General features: G+C 35.8%; 2 protein-coding genes across 2 annotated transcripts in view; both read left to right on the top strand.

The window, feature by feature from the left end:
- The first annotated feature begins 265 nt into the window (after positions 1–265).
- The window catches only part of LOC128686137 (ADP-ribosylation factor-like protein 16), a 31,233-nt gene continuing 8,365 nt past the window's right edge, over positions 266–23,133 (top strand). The window contains exons 1-3 of the mRNA XM_053772844.2: positions 266–403; positions 3,819–4,003; positions 11,076–11,224. Of these exons, the coding sequence (XP_053628819.1) occupies positions 3,835–4,003; positions 11,076–11,224 (318 nt within the window). The 5' untranslated portion in view covers positions 266–403; positions 3,819–3,834. The remainder of the gene's footprint in view (positions 404–3,818; positions 4,004–11,075; positions 11,225–23,133) is intronic.
- Positions 11,753–22,847, top strand: Pex1 (peroxin 1). Its single transcript, XM_053772819.2, has 5 exons — positions 11,753–14,495; positions 16,423–16,658; positions 18,089–18,153; positions 21,024–21,229; positions 21,962–22,847. The coding sequence occupies exons 1-5, from the start codon at positions 11,903–11,905 to the stop codon at positions 22,699–22,701; spliced, it is 3,840 nt and encodes a 1,279-aa protein (XP_053628794.2). The 5' UTR covers positions 11,753–11,902; the 3' UTR covers positions 22,702–22,847.

Genomic DNA, 23,133 nt, shown 5'->3' on the forward strand with positions numbered 1-23,133 from the left:
TGCCCAGATGCAGGCTTTCCGTTTTCTATGACATAAATATTATTAAATACAGTATGGCCATCTATTTACATATAACTACTGTATTTCTGGAAAATATATACAGTATTTTCCACAATTATTATGTCACCTGGTCACCACCAGTCAACAAAAAGGGTTCTTTCCCCGACATCAGAGTGCAGGGCTCGATACGGTGTAAAGTGTCAGTGGTCCTATAAACCACAACAAGGAAGAGTTACCATGGCAACACGGTACATCACAACCCTTCAACCCAACAACAACAACTAAATTAGTAACTGTGACTCTGCTTATTACTCGTGACTTATACAACAAAAGTATATATACATCGTATCAGTGGCCTAATATAAGCAAGAACTAATAACGTATAACAGTAATTTATATCAAGGTTCGTAGTTTACTTTTCTTGGGTTATCTTAGGTAACCTACACATGTGCTGCTATGTATAATAACTTGTGTAACTGTAGTTATGTGTACCTATACCTGAATAAACTTATTAACATTATCGGATAAATAAAAAACTACATTTGAAATAGTAATCCATGAAGTCTAATAACCCAGGATAACCTAATAACTTTAAGCTGTGTGGCTTATTTCTGTTAAAGTCTTGCTTTTAATCCACCAAGATAAGATAAGATTTCGTTCGGATTTTTAACCCCGGAGGGTTAGCCACCCAGGATAACCCAAGAAAGTCAGTGCGTCATCGAGGACTGTCTAACTTATTTCCATTGGGGTCCTTAATCTTTTCCCCCAGGATGCGACCCACACCAGTCGACTAACACCCAGGTACCTATTTGCTGCTAGGTGAACAGGACAACAGGTGTAAGGAAACGTGTCGAATGTTTCCACCCGCCGGGAATCGAACCCGGGCCCTCCGTGTGTGAAGCGGGAGCTTTAGCCACCAGGCCACCAGGGCACTACACTGAAATAACTTCTTGATACCTACTTACAGTGCTGTATGACCCTTAGGGTTTAACACTTGGTTATGATAATTATTGGTACCTACTTACTGCTAGGTAACAGGATCTTGATAGGTTCTACCTATTAAGACGCTGTTACCTTGCATCCCGTCTCACCTGGTTCAACCCAGCTACCCTTTAATCTCGTGGCTCATTTCGTAGCACGTTCTCACAATTGAAGTGCCTGGGTCCTAAACAAGCATGAGGGGAAGTTTTTAGCATGTTTCCTTTCACCTGTTCGCCTAGCAGTGAGTTGGTACCTGGGTGTTAGCAGACTGTAGTGGGTCGCATCCTGGGGAAGCAGATCAGAGGAACTCCAGTGGAATTATATAAGCCAGTCACAGTAGCTTCCTCAGGCAAGCCTGAGTTGCCAATGCTACTGGTTGATATTTGGAATAAAAGCTTCAACTTATATAGTTTTGGACTTGCTTAATAAGTTACATTGCTTGATTTTATTGGGTCATCCTAGATAAAGTTTATATAATGTAATTCAGTTCATGTATGAGCTAGTGCCAGGTGTGCCATCTCATAACTAAAGAAATATAGCTCATGTATGCTCGGTATTGGTTGTTTAAATAAAAGCTTACTTATTTTCTTTAGGTATATGAATACCAACAATATAAGGGAATAATATAATGTAATAATATCTTTATTTACTACAAGTACATATACAACGTATACAGACCTAGTTGACATCAATGACATACTACTAGTATATAGAAAGCCGCTTGTTATGCTGAGCATTTCGGGCAAATCAAATCAGTTTTTTCCCAGGATGTGACCCACACTGGTCAACTAACACCCAGGTACCCATTTTATACTGATTGGCAAACATGGACAGCAGGTGTCTTATGGAAACACGTCCCTAGTGTTTTCCAGCCATACCGGAGGAGATTTGAACTCGAGACCACAGTGTGTGAGCTGAGTGTGCTAGCAGTCGAGCTACAGGACACCTAATGATGTATATTCAACACTTAAAGTGTTTTCTAATGATATACATAATAAAAAGTCCTGTGTTCCCAATGTCCTTATTCCCACAGTTTTGGTCTTACTTAAAGAGCTTTGTAACACAGGCTCTGTAAAAAAATTATATTCTACTTTACCTTATGCCAAGTACAGGCAGGCTGTGCCTTACAGCTCTTCACTTTAGAGCATTTTGCTAATACTGTCCAGTGGTTTTCAGTTATACCCATTCTTCATTCATTCAGACTTCCTACAATAAATGTATTCACCACTCATTATAAGCTAAGTACTGTACAAAAATATTTTAAGGTAAGTAATGTGTGTACTGTACATGCATTTTTTAGGCCTAGATATATTGCTCACTTAATATATGATAATATATACATGTTTTCAGGCTTATACATGCATTTGAAAGTGAAAAAAGGCAATGATTTGCTTTACAGTGATTTTTACTTTACAGCATTATCCCGGAACCTAACCTGCTGTGTAAGCAGGGCCCTCCTGTATTGATTTTTTTCCAGCATCACAGTCACTAAAGGCATTTTATCAAATTTATGCTATAATATGAATATTATGATTTATGTTAATATTTTCATTATCAATGCATGAATAATTTCCTCATGTTAACGGATTGGTGTACTAATGTACCAGTAATACTACATTTACTTAGTCATGTACGATGTTCAACACTCAGTTTTACCTGAATGTTAAAGTTAATTTTTCATGTGCTGGCCATACAAAACTCATGTTAAAATGAGTTGTTTTCTGACTTAACTAACATTTCATAATTTTTGAACTTCCTAAAAGATTCGTATTTAACCCTTAAATTGTCCAAACGTAGATCTACGTTCACTTGCGTAGTGTTCCGAACGTGAATCTACTTTTTTTTTGCATTTGAAAGCATGTAAAATAAAATGTAGATCTACGTTCAGAGCACTATGCAAGTGAGTGTAGATCTTTGTTTGGACAGTTTAAGGATTTTGAAAAAAAAAAATGAGATGAAAAAAAAGGTTAAAAATTGAGTTACTTTCTTTGATTTTCATTTTCATCCAGTTGAACTTTAAAGGCAGCCCTTCCTAAAATAGTCTACTGGCATGGGTGGAAACATTGGGCATGTTTCATGACAACTGCTGTCCCAGTTCACCTAGCAGTAAGTAGGTACCTGGGTGTTAGTCAGTGGGTGTGGGTCGCATCCTAGGAGACAAGATTAAAGGATCAACTGACTTTACTGGGTTATTATGGGTGGATAACCCTCTGGGTTAAAAATCCAAACACATCTTATCTTATCATTAGATGTGGCCCACAACAGTTGGTTAACACCCAGGTATCTGTTATACTACTAGCTGGACAGGGGCAACAAGTGTAAGGAGAGACTCCCATACACATAGACTACCAAGGTTTGATCCTAGATTCTTCAGTTGTGAACTTAAGGTGCTACCACTGAACCATGACCCACCAATATTACAGTTTTTTAACCAGCATACTGCTTAGAAAAAAACTTTTGATAAACTGCTTAGTGTAATACCTTTGACAAGCCAATAATGACTTATATCATTAAAAGATTTATTTACTAATTTATTTATTTTTTCTTAACCATGTGCTTCTAGCCTAAAGCAACTAGAATTTTTCTCTTGGAGGAAGGACTACCCACAGAGAATAACTGAACAGGTTAATAAAGTGATACATAAGAAGAAACTTGACCTAACTATTACTTATATTGTACACATATGTATACATAATAATAATAATAATAATAATATGAAATATTATTCCCATGTTATTAATTACAGTACTGTTATTCTGTATTATTAATAATTACAGTACTACAGATTTATTACTCCTTTATCAGTTATTTTTGTTTTGTCATATTCTTGTTTAAAGGTTACGTTGCTGGAAGATGCTGTTATGTGTTGGTCCAGAAGGTACAGGCAAAACTCTTCTCCTGAGAAGACTTGCAAACTTAACTAAGCCTGATATTTCCCTGACAACTGTTCCAACTGTGGGATTAAACATTGCTACTATTCAGCAAGAACCAGAAATGCCACCAATCAACATACGTGAACTTGGTAAACTCTGTACTGCTTTCTGTAGTGTGTGCTTTGCTGGGAATATTGGAGACAGTTCATGTGGGGTGCCTTGATGCTGATAAAGGGCTCTTCATCCAAGGAATTGAAGCTACCCTCCCCTTCATCAGATCAAACCTGATTATTGTGCTTCCTATGTCTCAGATGCTGCATGATCCCTTATAGTCTTTCCATTTTCATATCACACTATTAACAATAATGTGAAAATTCTAGAGGATATGAACATGAATTACTGTACTGCATTAAAATACATGTTAGTGTAATAATAAAATTCCTTAGAGAAGTTGAAGTGCATTAGATTTAGCAGCTTACCCTGCTGTATGTAGGTTGTATTACTGGAAAAGTATTCATTGCTATACAGGCAGGCCCCACTTTACAGCGTGTCAACATGTTGTCAAGCTTTTATACACACACACACACACACACACACACACATATATATATATATATATATATATATATATATATATATATATATATATATATATATATATATATATATATATATATATATATATATATATATATATATATATATATATATATATATATATATATATATATATATATATATATATATACATACATACATACATACATACATACATACATACATACATATACACAAAACAACCATTGTGAAAGAATAGAGAAATTCCAAGCGCTTTCGTGACTACTCACATTATCAAGGAACAATGAAAGTAATGCTTCAAAGGAAGGCATATAAAGGGTCTAGCCCACACCTCACTATCACATCCCACAACAAAGCAACACCTGATGCACTACTCATAAGAAAGGGAACACTGCAGCAGGCCCGCTGGCCCAACTAGACACGTCCTTTACACAACCCACCAACAAACTATTCTACCCAAGAATTAAGCATTTTAAAAATTTATAATTTGTCCAATGTATTATTAAATTCTTCCCAAATTCTATTAATTATAAATGGATCTAATTTATATAAACCAAAGGAAATATTCATATTATTGTCAAAACTGCTTTTTATGAAACAAGTTTCAATTATATTCCTGTCGACCATGGACTTGCTTGATACAACTTTCTCAACTTTTTGAAAATCAATTGGATGGTTAAAAATCTCTCACATGAATGAACAGAGCATTGGAATCTTGTCCAGTTCTAATGCTATATTTATGTTGTTTTAATTTTAGTTCGAGATTTTTACCAGTTTGACCGTAATAAACTTTATCGCAAATTTTACAAGGAATCTTATAGACACATCCGTCAGTTGTGACAATAATATGAATATTTCCTTTGGTTTATATAAATTAGATCCATTTATAATTAATAGAATTTGGGAAGAATTTAATGACACATTGGACAAATAATAAATTTTTAAAATGCTTAATTCTTGGGTAGATGTTGGTGGGTTGTGTGAAGGACCTGTCTAGTTGGGCCAGCGGGCCTGCTGCAGTGTTCCCTTTCTTATGAGTAGTGCGTCAGGTGTTGCTTTGTTGTGGGATGTGTTAGTGAGGTGTGGGCTAGACCCTTTATATGCCTTCCTTTGATGCATTACTTTCATTGTTCCTTGATAATGTGAGTAGTCACGAAAGCACTTGGAATTTCTCTATTCTTTCACAGTGGTTGTTTTGCATATTCTGAAATCACCTGTTTACTGTGATCTTATTGCATATATATATATATATATATATATATATATATATATATATATATATATATATATATATATATATATATATATACACACACACACACACACACACACACACACACACACACACACACACACACACACACACACACACACACACACACACACACACAGTGGACCCTGGATATTGACCGGTGCAATATCTGCCAAATCGGATTTCGGCCGCTTTTTTGGCCGAAATTCTGTCCTGGATTTTGGCTGGCAACTCAGAAATCAGCTGTATTGGACGCGTCTGCCCACCACTCCGCAGCGTTCGTGAGTCAGTCTGGCTGTATCTCTGGGTGAGTGAGCAACTCTCCGTACATTCATCCAAACATTTCGTTATAATCCATTGTTTTTTGTGGTTGTTTATTGAGTACAACTGTGAAATAAGCCACCATGGGCCCAAAGAAAGTTCCTAGTGCCAGCACTTTGGTAAAGAAAGTGAGAAACATGATAGAATTTAGTGATAAAACCTTGTCCCACTTCAGGCAAATCTTAGAGACACCAGAAACAGACCTCTCTGGACAGTTTTTTTGTGCAACAGGGGTGCAGTGACTCTCAAGCTGTTCCTTGTGCCAGTAAAAGACAAAGAAGGGAAATAACCCCAGATAGGGACTTGATACCTGAAGCCCTTATGGAGGGGGATTTCCCTTCCAAACAATAACCGCAGCTCCCTCTCCCCTCCTCACCTTCTTCAATACGCCAACAAGAGTCTTCACTAAAGGTATGTAATGTTCATTTGTCATTAAAATTTGTGCTTTATATTTATTTCTCATTGTTTTCTATATGTAAAACTATAGTTAATCTTCAAAAATGTATTTTTTGTTAATATTTTTGGGTATCTGGAACAGATTAATTGTATTACATTAGTTCTTATGGGAAATATTACTTTGGTTTTCGGCCTTTTCGGATTTAGGCCGACCTTCTAGAATGGATTACAGCTGAAATCCAGGGTTCCACTGTATATATATGTCATGCCGAATAGGTAAAACTTGCGATTTTGGCTTAACTAGCAATGCTCTTCTTGCCAAATAAGGCAAGCTAAAATTTCTGTACACAGTAATTTTGCAAAAATCATTCTGAACCCAATGAAAAAATATATTTCATTGTGTTTGCTTATTATTAAATTATTGTAAACTTATCTAAAATATATTTAGTTGGATATGGCTAAATTAAATTGCACTTGTTATAATAAGGTTAGGTAAGTTTTCTAAGGTTCTTTTGGTACAAAATTATTAATTTTTACATCAGCATAAATGAAAGAAATATATCTTTAAACTTGTAAGAGAAAATTTTAGAAATAGCTTAATTTGAAATGTTATATTAAGCAAAATATCTATACATGTATTAATGTATTATATGACGTTTAATGCACCTCAGAGTGATTATTATTGTGTATTATTATTATCATCATCATTAATATGGCATCTTCAAGACTAATAAGACACTCTTAGTGATTTTAATGTGTACCGCCATGCCAGCACAGTGTGTAAGTTTATTTAGGTACAGTTACGCATAAGTATAATTATCAGAGTACGTATGCGTATGTAAAATATGAAATAACTTTAAAACACTTGAAATTTTGGAAAGTTTCCAAACATAATGAAGTGTCAAGCTCACGGAGAATGTAAACAAACTGGGTGGGGCGTGGTGACCATATTAGAAAGACGGGGAGCCGTATAGCGAGTTTTGGTCGTAATTTGAAATGTCCATATTAGCAGAATGCCGTAAAGCAAAATAAAGTAAAGCAGGGCCCTACTGTGTATGTTCTTGTTCTTGTTCAGACCAGAGCTTTGGTGAGATGGGGAAGGAAGAAGGATGGGTAAGGATGGAAATATTGGAAAAGGGTGGGAGGGGGGTGAGAGGTAGGATATAAAGGTAAGTGGCCCAACCACTTTGGTGCAATTTAAAAAGTGTACGTGAAATGATAATATATTAAATTAAGGGGTATAAGACTAACCCATCAAAGTCACATAGATATAACAGATTTATAAGTACAAGACTCTGAATTGGTAGTAATTATACAAGTTGCAGTTTTTTTTTTTTTTTTTTTTTTTTTTGTTTTTTTTTTTTTTTTTTTTTTTGCGATTGCACAACGGATGTTTATGCGACAAGGAAGGCAATAATTTTCTGGCCAGTTTATAAATTTCGTGACAATGGCTTCTTACAAGTGGTGTCCAGCCATAGTAAATAGCATAATTTTTACATTAGAAAGTTATATATGATGTCTCCCTAATTGGGGGTGATGATTTTCTCAGTATACATAGAAGGGTTCTGGTGGTACCCAATCCTCTTCATCAGGGAGGTTGCTCAATATCATTGGTCGTGGGTAATCATCTTTATGAATAAAGCGACGGACCCTTTGTGGGAGAGTCATTCGTTGAGTCCTGTGAGGAGGAGTAGTGATAGTATAATCCGTGGTATTTACCACTTGTATAGGATGTTCTCTATCTGGCATATATAGTTCTTGCATTGTATAAAGTTGTTTCTTTTTTAAGGTGTCAAGGCGTACATTTATGGCAGTAATATCTTCTTGTATGTGTAAATCTGCCATTTTAACTCTGTCTCTCCTCCTGGTATCGGTGATGAAGCGAAGAGCTCTATTCTGGACCCTTTGTAACCGGAGCATGTTGGTCTTTGTTGTTAATGACATGGGGACACAAGGGTATTCGAGTATTGGTCTTATTATCATTTTATACAGATGTTTTTTGACATGTTGAGGGGCTTGATTGAATCGAAAGAGTCTGCTAAGACCGGCTTTGGCTATGTTGATCTTTTTAGTTACATGAGATGTTGAATGGAGCAGCCTGTCGATTTCATATCCCAAAATCTTGTTAGGGTTTCTAATGGCTACAGGTGTACCTCTGATGGAGATACCTCCTTTATCTTCAATTGTTGATGCAAAACATCCTATCGTGCTAACAAGGACCTTGTCAGGATTAGTTGTAATTCTCCATTTCTTTTCCCAATTAGATGTTCGACGAAGTTCAATATTCATTTTCTCTATGACTCTCTCGTACTTGTATTTTCCTGTTACCGGAGTTGATGAGACGACATGAATAACATCATCTGCAAACTGTGTCACAATTGTGCCATTAAACTCTGGTTGAGGAAGGTCATTCACATAAATGTTGAACAGGAGTGGACTGAGACAAGATCCTTGTGGGACACCAGCTGTCGGTATAAAAGGCTCTGTCGACCTGCCATGAAAGGTGGGAATGATTTTTCTTTGAGTTAAGAAATTATATATTAATCTGAGAAAAGTCCAGTTATGGTCTGGTAGGTCAATGAGTTTGTATATAAGGCCATCATGCCATAAGCTATCAAAAGCTTTATGAACATCTCTGGTGGCAATTAAGGCAAGATTGCCCTGATGTTTTAGACTTGCTACAGTATCGAAAATAACATTTATTGCATGATTGGTACCTCTATGTGTTCTAAAGCCAAATTGTTTTTCAGTAAAAAAGTGATTAAACTCCATGTAGTAGTTCAATCTGTTGGAAATGACTTTCTCAAGAACTTTTCCAGTGACTTCAAGTAAAGATATAGGTCTATAGTTCCCAGGTTGGTGGATGTCTTTATTGGGCTTACCAAGAAAGATCATCTTAGCAGTCTTAAAAACAACTGGAAAATGTCCTGAGGCCAAGATGGCATTAAAGATATTTACCAAAGACTGTTTACAATTTCTAGGTAGGTACTTTATTTGTTTCATTGTTATTCCAGAGAGGCCAGGTGCTCTATTTCTCATTCTTCCAATAACCTGACTTATCTCTAGTAATGTAATAGGTCTAGTAAGCGGGTGGGTATCTTCAAGAGTTGAAGTATCGATGGAAGGTAGTGGTTGTAGATCATCCAAGTTCTCATCTCTCCATTCATTTACCATCTGATAATGATTATTGTTAAATTGACGACTGTTATTATGGGAGAGAATTTTCTCCCATACATCACCCATCAAATTAGCCTGGTCCTGTGGATCGTCAAGTTTAATTTCAACATCTTCATCATCCTCATCAGTGAAGGTATGAACTAGGTAGTTAGGAGCCTTGTGCTTTGCCCCTAAAAGTTGTCGGATCTTACTCCAAAATTTTGCTGGTTCACGTTGATACTGATTAGCTTGACGAACTAGAAATTTCCATATGTCCCGTTTGTGATGACTAATCATGTTAATTAATTCGTGCCTTATTCGGTGCAGTGTAGCTGCTGGTGGTTGTTGCGTTTGAAGATGCCTTCAACATTCTGCTTGTATGTACGTACATATATATATATATATATATATCCATGGGAAGTGGAACAGAATTCTTCCTCTGTAAGCCATGCATGTCGTAAGAGGTGGCTAAAATGCTGGGAACAGGGAGCTGGTAACCCCTTCTCCTGTATACATTACTAGAGTTAAAAAGAGAAACTTTTGTTTTTCTTTTTGGGCAACACTGCCTTGGTGGGATATGGCCGGTTTGTTGAGAGAAGATATTTGTTTGTTCAGACATGTTGAAGGAATTGGACCTGCCCTCTCCTTCCTTGGATCAAACCTGAATGCTTCCCATTCCCCCAAGTGCTATGTGGTTTAGTGCTCCCTTGTAATTGTAATAATACTAACAAAAATTTATACAGTAATACAGTGGATCCCCCCTATCCACAGGTTCAGTTTCCATGGTTTACTGTGGCCAAAAAATAACCCTTAATTTTGCTTAACCCGTAAACAGTCCAAACGTATATATACAGTTTTTTTCAACATTTGAAAATGTGTAAAAAAAGTAGATCTTCTTTTTGTTTTTTTACATTTGAAAATGTGTAAAAAAAACTTTGATCTACTTTTTTTTTGTTACATTTGAAAATATGTGAAAAAACGTAGATCTACTTTTCTAGCACTACACATGTGAACATAGATCTGCTTGGACCGTTTATGGGTTAATAATGACCCCAAAACACAAAGGTAGTGATGTTGACAATTCTTCTGTGCCTAAGAGAAGCCGTGAAGTGCTTCCCATCAGTGAAACAGTGATAATTTTTGACTTATTGTATGCAATTTATCAATTAAACTTTATCATAGGTATGTATGTAAACAAAAAAAACTTATTCATAGGGTTTGTTGCTATTCACGGTTTTGGGTATCCACAGTAGGTCTTGGAGCATATCACCTACAGATATGGGGGGACTACTGTACCTATATTTAAATGACTTCAGACTTGGATAAGTGGGCATCATTCATTAATCCAAACAGTGTTCAAATGAATGAAGGGCCTTTGAATAATCATATGAAATAGCAAGATGTCAGTTGATTTTGTTTCAAAGAATGTCAGATAATTGTACATACACTGTATGTGTACATGTTTATGTTATATGTTGTCTTAAAAGCATTTTTTTCTGGCACTGTGCTTCTTGCAGGGGGAAGTATGTCTCCAATTTGGCCCAGTTACTATAACGGTGTGAGGAAGATAATGTATGTGGTTGATGCAGTCAATTTAACGCAGCTGGGTGAAGCTACACTACTGCTGATGGATCTCTTAGCTCACCCAAAACTGAGGACAGCACAGGTATGATTTTCTTTGTATTTTAAGGAGTTGAAGTTGAAATATATTAATTCTGATTGATGAAGTTCAAATTTTCTTCACTGGGAATTGTGTGCTAAAAGAGTTAATGAACATAAAAGTTAAAATAAAATTTAAATATGTATGACTTTTGGGTAGTCAAAGATTTGACAAACAAAAATTTTGCTTTGAGGAAATCATGTTCAGTCGCACTTTGTGCTGAAAATTGGTTGGTTTCTTAGAATGTCAACTGTTCCTTTTGAAGAAAGCATAATGCATGTTACTTATTCTACATCCTCATTTGCACAGATTTGCTTCACATATTGTATTTGCTATGTTGACTAGAATTTGTTTTTGAACAGCTTGCAATTTTTGCTTTGTTTCACTTTCATAGCCCAGTATCACTGGTACCAAGTATGGTATTTCCTTATTGTTTCTCTTTAATATACCTGTTATACAATCTTCATCCTTTTCTCTACCTTTCAGTGTATTTAATCTGAGTCAGGCCTTCGGTGATACTTAAAATTGCAGACAGAATGAAACACTTCAGTCATGGAAGCTTTATGATGTGATGGGCTAAGATAACTGAAACCCATAATTGAAAATATTCTGGCTAAATTTGCCATTATATGATGAAAGGAACTTCAAAAAGTGAGAGGCATTAACAATTTACTCATAGAAAATATGCAGACAACAGGATTTTCTCGGCCGGTGGTGGTGAAAGAGTGGCCCGTTCGTCATTGCTTTGTCTCTCTTCCCCGCCACTGGGCAAGCATGACCCTCCCTGCCCCAACACCTACATTTTGCTTGGAAACCTCAAAGGGACAGTCTCTTATGCTCTCATGGGCAGGAAATATTCATAATCCAAGCTCAGAGAGGGAGAACACTATATTAGTTGGCAGAGAAGTATTGAAAGATAGCAAAATAAGTGATGGTGAAGTCGGTGTGTTAACTCAAGTTCAGGTACCACCTCCCTGTTCAACGATTACAGTTATGGTTGGGTCACTAGCACAGTGGCAGGACATGGCACTCAATGCAGAAGTTGCCCAGTCTGCAATCTTAAGTCAGGTACGGGTAATAGGTATAGGGCAATGCATTCCTCTGTGGTTGGAAGGTGGAGTATGTGTCTACCTCACTGTTACCAGTCTTGAACCTTCTCTCAAATATGCTATTCTCCAACCCATGACCCAAGTAGAAGTTCTCCCACCCATGGATACTGAAAGATCTCAAGAATATACTGCAATTAACTTTGTACCAACAAGTACAGAATCTTTGGATGAAAGTGATGATTTTACTAGTAATCAGGAAAAGGTGCATTCTAGTAACTCCTCTGAAGTTTCTGATGTTTCATCTGGAGGTGATGAGGAAATCCAAGGACAAAATAGTTTTGAAAAAAGTATGTTTACAATGATACTGAACTATATGCAGAGAAAACTTAATGAACAAAAAGCAGTGTGTGACTTGCCAGTAAAGAGAGAGATACGATTAGGCTACAGGGTGGTTCCTGTTCCAGAAGAACTAAACTCTGTGTTCACTGATGGCCTCCTTGATCACCCATCACTAATCATCATCAGTAGAGAAAGTCTGTTGTATACTTATTACAAAGATGAAGTTAGTTTTATTTGTTGCATGAGAACAATTAATTCCTTGAAAGAAAATTCTGAAGTTTCAATTTCCTCTAGAGAAGAAAATAAATCAAATGAATTACAGAAACAAAAAAGCAAATCAAGTGGTGAGGCACTTGCTTCATGTCTGTGTATAGCTATTGTGTGGGAAAATTTTATTCAGGGAAGAAATAAAAGTGTTGACTTTACAAGTAAAATAAGTGCTCTCTTGAAAGCAAACAATTGTGTGATTCCTAATTGTTTAAGACGGATTATGAGACTTGGCACCCTGAGTGTTGTTGAACTACAGACATCAGATATTATTGTCAAGAATATACCAGTGTCTGTCGACATACTGCCTCTCACACCAGTAGGTGATTCTAAAACATTGTTACTCTGTGAAAATGTTAAGATGCTGTTGAAAAATTTAGCTGATGAATATACAGTGATTATTAATCAGAATACATTGATAGAAATTAATTTAGATGGTAAAATGGTTGATGTGTTTATTACAACAAGGGATGGCATTCCTTTGAAACTTGATAATAAATCAGTACCATTGTTGGTAGTAACACTGTTGAAGCAGTATTCCAGTCTTCCATACATTCACAGTACAGTTAATAGCCTTAATAGAAGTTTCCATGCAAAACTTTCCTATGTTGGAGATGAAAGAATCTTCTTAAATTTAAAGCAGCATATCTTGCTTGGACAAGGCTACAGAGGTGATTCATATAATATTGGTCCTCAGTTTGTACTTCTGCAGGGTAGTAAAGGTTCAGGGAAAACTAGCTTAGTTGAATCACTTCTTGAGTGTCTTTCGGCTTATCCCTACTATATGCATTCTGATATTGTCAGTTTTAAGAAACTGAAAGGAAAGAAAATGGAAACAGTAGAAAAAAAGCTGCAACTTGTCTTCAAAGAAGCTATTTTTAAAAGACCTTCAATTATTGTGTTAGATGATGTTGATTATTTAGTACCATCACAGGCATCTATAAGTGAAGATTCTGGACCAGTGTATGAACACACAGTGCAGATGGTCAGTATGATCACAGGCCTTTTAGATCAACTTATAAACTTTTTAACGGATCTTGACTTTCCATTACACTTGGAGAACTCAAAAACAGGCTCTGTAATGGTTATTGCAACATGCATAACCAGGACAAGTGTTCATCCTCTTCTGGTGAGCCCTCAAGGGTGTCACTATTTTCCTTGCACTTTTGGAATTACTCCCTTAGAACCAGAGGGCAGGCTTAAAGCACTGAATGTTATGCTTAAAGCTCACTTGAAAAAGTATAAATGCTGTTACAAGAGTTGTCTGCTAGAGGCTGATAAAACCTGTAAACTTGACAAGGATTCATTGTCCCGGTGCATACTGATAGATACCAAAGTGATTACCAGACAGACAGAAAGTTTTGCCCTTCCAGATTTAAGCCACCTTGCTCTAAGAACCTTTTTACAAGCAAAGTATCGGTGGGAATGCAGAACAAGAGGAAGATTTTCCAATATGAAAAGCCAGTCAGATTTTCCTAACCAAATACATAGGGTACCTCTTTCCCATGGAACCATCAGCTTGAGTGAAGACAGTGTTGAGACTCCAGACACAACCTCTGATGTCATCCTGAACTGTGATGTTGAAGCTGCCTTCCAAGGATACATACCTCTGGCTCTTCGAGGTGAGTTTTATGACTTTTAGTACTTTTTTTTTTTTTTTTTAACAAGTCGGCCATCTCCCACTGAAGCAGGGTGACCCAAAAAAAGAAAGAAAATCCCCAAAAAGAAAATACTTTCATCATCATTCAACACTTTCACCTCACTCACACATAATCACCAATTTTGCAGAGGTGCTCAGAATACAACAGTTTAGAAGCATATACATATAAAGATACACAACATACCCCTCCAAACTGCCAATATCCCAAACCCCTCCTTTAACCCCTTAAACTGTCCAAACATAGATCTACGTTTTTTCAACATTTGAAAGTATGTAAAAAAACGTAGATCTTCTTTTTGCTTTTTTACATTTGAAAACATGTAAAAAACTTTGATCTACTTTTTTTTTTTTTTATATTTGAATATATGTAAAAAAACATAGATCTACTTTTGGAGCACTACACATGCGAACATAGATCTGTTTGGACAGTTTAAGGGTTAAAGTGCAGGCATTATACTTCCCATTTCCAGGACTCAAGTCCGGCCGGCTATATAAAAATAACCAGTATAGCTATTAAATTGTGGGCTTAGCAAATGTTGACATAGACTTGCAACAATCAAATTCAATTGCTGCACATTCTTTCATATTGGGTTATTGTGCTAAATGTATGTACATAAAAGTGCAGGATGTCCACAATCCTTTTCCAATTTTTAAAAGTTATTCACATAATATAGAAAAAGATATTAAAAATCAGTTTTCTGCATACTATAGTGTACGTAATTACCGCAACATGAAAGTTCCCTGGCAGATGGATTAGGTGTGGTGACTCCATCAAATGGCCCCGACACTTTCCCTTATGTCACTCCTCATTTTTCTAGGAGTTATGTTTTCCAGTTCCCAGTAGGTGACATTAAAACATTCTATGCTAGAATAAGTGATGATATCGGATAAGTCACACCAGATATATTGTCACGTACCTGACATGAACTGGAGGTGCACATATTGAGGTTGCATAGACTTAACAACCATGAAGCTATGCAAGAATTTTTGTTAGTTTGGTTGTTATATGCAGTAAAAACTGGGAAAAGAACAGCACAGTGTATAAACACAATACTGTAATTTATTTATGAACCTGAGGTAGCTAAATTCATAGTATAGACAAGGGGATGACATTATGTTGTCATCCATTTGTTCATTATGTTTTAAATGTTTTGTATACAGGGTATTCTTATTCATAAGTAAAAGATATTCTTTAATTGTTTTCAAAGCATAATTAATGAATATGACAAACATCATGGCAAATTTGCAGTGTAAATAGAGTTCCTGAATATAATTTGAAAACAGTTATTTCATTACTCACATTACTCATATTATGCCATAAGAAAATGGAGGCAAAGAATTCAGGTGGCAAAAATGTTTGAGGGAATTCACAGTACTGCCCCATCAAGATAGGAATTCCCAGAAGGAAAGTAGAATAAAATTTTTGTTATAGACAAGGCACATAACTTTATATTTCTATCTTTTTTGTCATTATGTTATTGCCTTTCTTGGTTTTAGGAATTACGTAAGGAAAATGACAGGTTTACAGTATAATACAGTAAATTTGTATGCATTAGAGTGGTAGTTTATCATTATCCTTGTTAAAGATCTTTAAAATTGAAAGTTGAAAGACATAAATTTAGATAAATAGCTAGACTGAACTCAAGAAATGTACATGTCTTAGTTTTCCTCTTTTTAAACATGAAGTGTACCTCTTTTAATTTTTTTTATGTAAAATATGGTAAATCTAATGCACATAATTTAGTCACAGATTGGATAAGATTGACAAGTGATAGACTGATAAGTAGATAATGAATAAGCAGAGCATATGTAGATTTATGTTAAAGTGGATGAACATTTAGGTAGACTAATATATCGGTAATAATGCATATGGTGTTATACCCTGGCAGGTTTGTTGTTATCAGAGAAAAAAACTAATGCAAGCCTACAAGTTGGTGGCCTAGCAGAGGCGAGCAAGACACTTGAAGAAACTCTCACTTGGCCATCAGTATATCCAAACCTTTTTAGTAAGATTAAGTTGAGACTTCGTTCTGGAGTGTTGCTATATGGTCCCCCTGGTTGTGGCAAGACTCTTCTTGCTAATTCTGTCACTGCCAGCTGCCAATTGAATTTAATTTCAGTGAAGGTAAGCTTATTATTGGTTTGATTTGATCATGATAGACAACACTTTACATGTTGTCTATCATGATCTAAAAGAGTCATTTATTCAGTACTTCTCTGCATAGTGTCTGTGAGCTATAAAACTTGAGCAGTACAACTTTCTTCTTGATCATGCAACCTGATGCAGGTAGATTTGAGATGTCATATTTTCTCATGCAGATGAGAGGTTGCAAAAGTTATTGTAAGAGTTTGGAAGTGTCTCCCCTAAAAAAATTGAAGGTAAACAGACAAAAAATAAATGGGATGATACCAATAAGAAATGGAGGCGATGAAAGATTGGATGCTGGTTGGAAAGGAGTGGATGTGTCGCTAGATGGGTCTATGAAAGCTGAGGGGAATTACAGAATAGATGAAAAAAAAAAAAGCAGGGTTTAAAAATCTGTGAAAAGCAAGAAGTTTGTCAATGGTTGCATAAAGGAGAATGGATCAGAATACAGTACATTGGTTCCAAGGCATGGTCTCTGAACACTGCTGTGAGAACAAAGACTGGAGGCAGTGATGTCATGTCTTGAGATCAGTCCATGGTACTCACCAGTATGTGGTTGCAGGTGTCGAGTCTTTACTCCTGGCCTTGAATAGTGTGAATATTATGCAGAAAAAAAGTATTGAAGGAATTAGAAGAAATATGGTTGCAAAGTACAGTGGACCCCCGGTTAACGATATTTTTTCACTCCAGAAGTATGTTCAGGTGCCAGTACTGACCGAATTTGTTCCCATAAGAAATATTGTGAAGTAGATTAGTCGATTTCAGACCCCCAAACATACACGTACAAACGCACTTACATAAATACACTTACATAATTGGTCGCATTCGGAGGTAATCGTTATGCGGGGGTCCACTGTATTTGAAACAAATAAAATTAAGTGTTAATTGGATTTGTCCAATAATATTAGCCCTTCTTTGCCTCTCATGTATACATCTGTGATATAATACAAGCAGTTTTTTTTTTTTCAACGCACCAGCCATAACCCATCGAGGCAGGGTGACTAAATTTAAAGAGAAAAACTAAAGTTTTTCTTTTTAAATTTAGTAACTTATACAGGAGAAGGGGTTTCTAGCCCCTCGCTCCCAACATTTTAGTCACCTCTTACAGCAAGCATAGCTTACAGAGGAAGAAAAACAGGTGTTATTGATGGCATTTGTATGAAGCTGGTATTATTGGGTTTATTTTTCATTTTTTAACTCAAGTTATATTAGCCTTTATTATCTACTCTTATGTATAAAGCACAGTGATATATGTTATATGGACATTTTGCTAATGAAATTTATATCTCTTGTAGGTGCTCCTAGTATGTTACCCATTGGGAAATAAATTACCATCATGTCTTTTGTGTATATTTATTTTATACATGTATTATTATTTATCTACAAAATTTACATTTATTCTTTTGCAGGGACCAGAGCTTCTCTCAAAATATATTGGTGCTAGTGAAAAGGCTGTCCGAAATGCATTTGAAAGGTAAATAAGCAACTTCCATCCCTATCCCCAGTGTTATTTCTAACTACATTTAACCTCACTGGGTTAAAAACCTAGTTTTATTTTTTACATCATTGAATTTGCAGGGTAACAGCTGATATCCTACATATGTAAGATATTCTACCATCCCTCAGGATGCAGACCACAACAGTGTGCTAGCACGCGGGTACCTATTTACTGTGAAATGAAAAGGTGTAGGAAAATGGGTAAGGATCAAGTGCCCACCACACCTTGTTTTAAATGACCCACTCAGGTTTATTGCTTAATGCAATATAATACAATCCACCCACTTCAGGACTGAAAATAGGTCCATTGGTTGTGAGCCAAAGGCACTGCTACTGATCCCTGAGCTACTACTGTATATTTCTTTAGTCAGGGGTTACCAGTACTTCAATAGAAAGCCATAGAACTTTGCCATAGCTCTTATTTGTCTAAAGCAATTAAGAGTACAGCTTTCTAGTAAAATGTACTCTAAGCCCAAAATAAATAATGTTCAAACATCAAAATTACATAAACAATGTTTACTTAATTTCTTAAAATGTGTTGAAAATAATGCTTTTGTAATAGTTTCACTTAATATTTGATATACTTGTCTCCTTCCCATTTCAGTAGGAATAGTGCAAGTATGATAATAAAAATATTTTTATTTGCTTTTCTGTGGTAGTGAAGATGGTTAGTAATATACAGAATTCATATTATTGTAATGGTAACCATTAATACTACTCAAGCCTGGAAAGTAGTGAGAGAAATTTTTAATGGCTTGATCTGATAAAACCTATACAGCAATAAGAATATTCTACATATATCTTTATGTTTAAAAGCTAATTAAACTGAATGTAGAGCAAGTTTATACAAGACTTTTACAATTCACATAGCTACATGGTGAATTAAATAAATTTACAAAATAATCAATCTACAGTATAAGAAAGTTTCAGAATTAGGACGTTTGTAGGAAGGGTGTGAAGGAGGTTGTAAGTGGTAGGGGCTTGAGCATCCAGAAAACAAATATGAGCATGTTAGATCAGAGTGAAGACAAGTGCTTTTTGGATTTGATGTGCTGTTGGAGTGTGAGCAAGGTTAACCATATGAAGGGATTCAGGAAAGCCAGTTAGTTTGGCAAGGTGGGAAATACAGTGCCTGCACTCAGAAGGGTGGTTGTGGATACTGCAGTTTGGCAGGTCATTTGAATTGTGATGCCTACACACTTCTGGCCAGACAGCTATTTAATGAACAGTGGTAAATGTGTTAACTTTTAAAGTTCATCTACATTTGTAGGAAATGGCTGATGTAAAAAAAAATATACAGAATATACAGTCGACTCTTGCATTTGTTGTGGGTTATGTTCCTGAAAATCAGTCTTATTTGTGAAATCATAATAGTTGGACTGAAGAATATGGGTAAAAGTCAAAAAAAAAAAATTTTTAATTTCTTAATTCATCAGAAATAATAGTTTTTCACACCTTACATTCTATTTGTTTATGGAGAGGGTTGATGTGGCTGTATTAGTATTCTTCTTTCTTTAAATGCACCAGCCGTATCCCACCAAAGCAGGGTGGCCCAAAAAGAAAAACAAAAGTTTCTCTTTTTAACTTTAGTAATGAGGTTTTTTTTTTCCAACAAACTGGCCATATCCCACCAAGGCAGGATGGCCCAAAAAGGAAAACGAAAGTTTTTCTTTATAAATTTAGTAATTTGTACAGGAGAAAGGTTTACTAGCCCCTTGCTCCCGGCATTGTAGTAATGAGGTATATACAGTAATAAAATTTAGTACATGTAGGCCAATTTTTTTTCTTATTTTAAATTCTGGTTACTGGTTCTTGTTGATCTGGGAATGGGTGGATAGGGTTTCTGTGACTATACTTGGCTGAAGTGGATGGCTGTGGTTCTTACATTAATGTGGACAGCAGAGTTGTCAGTAGTTGATGGTTTTTCTGAAACACTCAGGTAATTTGTATTTTGTATGTGCTCTGGTGGACTTTGTTGACTTCCCTTGTCATAAGAGCATTAAGCGCAACACCTTTCATTGTTTTCTGCTCAATCCACATTTTTGGTAACCCTTCTGTCTTATTCACCTGTATTGACCTCTTTGTAATTCTTGGATTAATTCAGATTTAGAAAAGTTATAGGAAAGCATTAGTTTGGCAATAAAGTTATCAGTGATTAGAGGAGCACTGCAGTATGCCTGTGGACCTATACTAAGCAGGTCTTCAGACTAACCTCTCTCACTCCTATATCTGTCAAACCTATTTTGAAAGCTACCCAAGGTTAAATAACAAAAAAGGCACAATACCATGACTGGAACAATACACAAATAACCCGCACATAAAAGAGAGAAGCTTACGACGACGTTTCGGTCCGACTTGGACCATTTACAAAGTCACACTAACCAGAAGTGGGGCAGGACGGCTATATATAGGCCTATATATAGCCGTCCTGCCCCACTTCTGGTTAGTGTGACTTTGTAAATGGTCCAAGTCGGATCGAAACGTCGTCGTAAGCTTCTCTCTTTTATGTGCGGGTTATTTGTGTATCTACTCAAGGTGTTGGCTTAAATTGCTATTCATGGTACTGTATTGTTTCACTCATCTACAACTCTGTTGCTAAACTAACATTTTCCATTCCATATTCTATCCAATTTTTTTCTTTTGAAATAAATGTCTGTTTATTTTGTTTTGAGTTACTTGCTAGTCAAATTTCATTATGCCTTAGTTCCTCAGTTTATAGCACAATTACATAGTGTCCTCAGCAGGCACATTAAAGATGTTCTTTTATTAAGTATAGAATTTGTTGATACTGATACTTTATATTCAACAACCTTTATTAATAATTTATTTTGTATTGTAATTGAACAGAGCTTCAAGTGCCAAACCATGTGTCCTCTTTTTCGACGAGTTTGAATCAATTGCACCTCGTCGTGGACATGACAGTACAGGAGTTACTGATCGGGTTGTGAATCAACTGCTTACACAGATGGATGGTGTTGAAGGCCTCACTGGTGTCTACATTCTGGCTGCAACCTCAAGGCCAGACCTTATTGATCCAGCACTGCTCCGGCCAGGTATTTGCTAGTGCACTATTGAAGGCATTCCACGAGTTAGCATATTATTTATAAAACAATAGGTATTTTATAAGTTTCATTTCATTGTATGATAGAGTTAAGTCAGAGAACAGATTGAGGGTTTGTCAAGACAGTTTGATCATTTAGAAAAAAGGGAGGCAGATAAGTTGATCAAAAGGATGCATAAATCTCGGGTGTGTGCAGGGAACAGCCAAGTAGGTCATTTGAATTGAGAGTCTCGTGCACTTTTGGAAACACAGCTAAAGAATAGATGATGGTAAATGTTTCATTTTTTAGGGGAAGGGGTCGCTCTCTACCTTAGTGGGAAATGGGTGATGTATTAAAAAATAACTAAAGAACTTTTGCTTACTCCTTTGTCAGATAAATGGAATACTGTAGATGGGTTTATGTTGCCTCATACATTATAAAGTTCAAGTAAAACAAAACCAATGCAGGGTGTCCATAATTCTTGAATGACTTAAAATGCTATATTTTTACTTAAAAATATGACTTGTAGCTAAGATTTTATCATATTACTTCTTCACTAAGAGCAAAATACATATGAAAGTCATTCAGCTCTGTTAGTAAATGAGCAATAGTATGGATGAATATGTAGGTCTCACTTTTTGGCACTTCATTAATATACCTTAGTGTTTAACTTGTCTTATAGAAATGAATGATACAGCTTATATAAATATGTTTATATGATGTGTTTATCTTCTCTTTTTTTAGGACGCCTAGACAAGTGTGTGTTTTGCCCCATTCCATCATTAAGTGATAGAAAAGAAATTCTTCTGGTCCTTAGTGAAGCTATGGAGTTAGGTGATGATATAGACTGGGAAGAGGTTGCTAGGGCCACAGAGAATTTTACTGGTGCAGACCTCCAGAGTCTCTTGTCTACGTCTCAAGTTCTGGTTGCTCAAGAAGTTCTTGGAAATACTTTGTATGATGGTGTAATCCAAGATGACCAGAGTAATGTGAAGGAAGAAGTGACAGACACTGCAAATACTGTTTCTCATGATGTAGCTGAGTTAGCAGACTCAACCGTGTACTCTAGAGATGATAGTGTAGATCAGGAACACGAAAGAGATGTTCATTTGAAACATACCATACAGGAAAAAATAATTTTTGAAAAAGATAAAGAGAAAGTGACATTTAGTCAAAAAAGAATTTTTTTTAAAAGGGATTGTAATTTAGATATTGAAAATAAGACTGATGATAAAAATGTTCTAGTTGCAAAAGTTACTGACAAACTGGAATGTGACACTCCACAAAATAATGCTTGTGGCCAGTCTAAAAACTTGAAATTTAGAGTTTTTAAAAGACATATTGATGCTGCACTGAAGGAAGTAAAACCTTCTGTTACATTGATTGATCGGCTAAGATATGAACATTTATATGCAACTTTCACCAAGTCTAAAGAGGGAAGCTTTGGTAAACCATCTCCAGGGAAGAGAGCTACTCTAGCATAAACAAGATAGAAAAATAAATATTATTTTTGAACTAATTTTTTGTGGCTATTACAGAAAAAAAAGGTGTTGAATACATTAAAATGGAGAGAATTAATTTTAATTTTAGAGACAGTGTGATTTCATTTTTATATTCAAACTGTTTTGTTTTGGTCTACTTGTTATAGTACTTGTGAGCACAATTAATGTTGGACATTTATTGAGATTGTATCATTGTTCAGTTAAATACTTAATGATATTTTTGAAGAAATTACAATAAAATGCATGATTGCAAATATGAAAAAATACCACAGTGAAATAGAAAATAAAACATTAGCATTTTCATGTGCTTACATACACATCTTCAGAGGAAGTGGCGTGTGTAAGCACATGAAAGATACTTGTGTAAGCACATGAAAGATACTTGTGTAAGCACATGAAAGATACTTGTGTAAG

The sequence above is a fragment of the Cherax quadricarinatus genome, chromosome 1 (genome assembly GCF_038502225.1).
Source record: "Cherax quadricarinatus isolate ZL_2023a chromosome 1, ASM3850222v1, whole genome shotgun sequence".
Taxonomy (NCBI): Eukaryota; Metazoa; Arthropoda; class Malacostraca; order Decapoda; family Parastacidae; genus Cherax; species Cherax quadricarinatus.

What these genes read in the sequence shown, in the direction of transcription:
- Pex1 (XM_053772819.2), top strand. Translation starts at nt 11,903, where the DNA reads ATGCAGACAACAGGATTTTCTCGGCCGGTGGTGGTGAAAGAGTGGCCC. An exon ending in CATACCTCTGGCTCTTCGAG is followed by an intron (nt 14,496 to 16,422) that starts GTGAGTTTTATG and finishes ATACCCTGGCAG; the next exon opens with GTTTGTTGTTATCAGAGAAA. An exon ending in TGAATTTAATTTCAGTGAAG is followed by an intron (nt 16,659 to 18,088) that starts GTAAGCTTATTA and finishes ATTCTTTTGCAG; the next exon opens with GGACCAGAGCTTCTCTCAAA.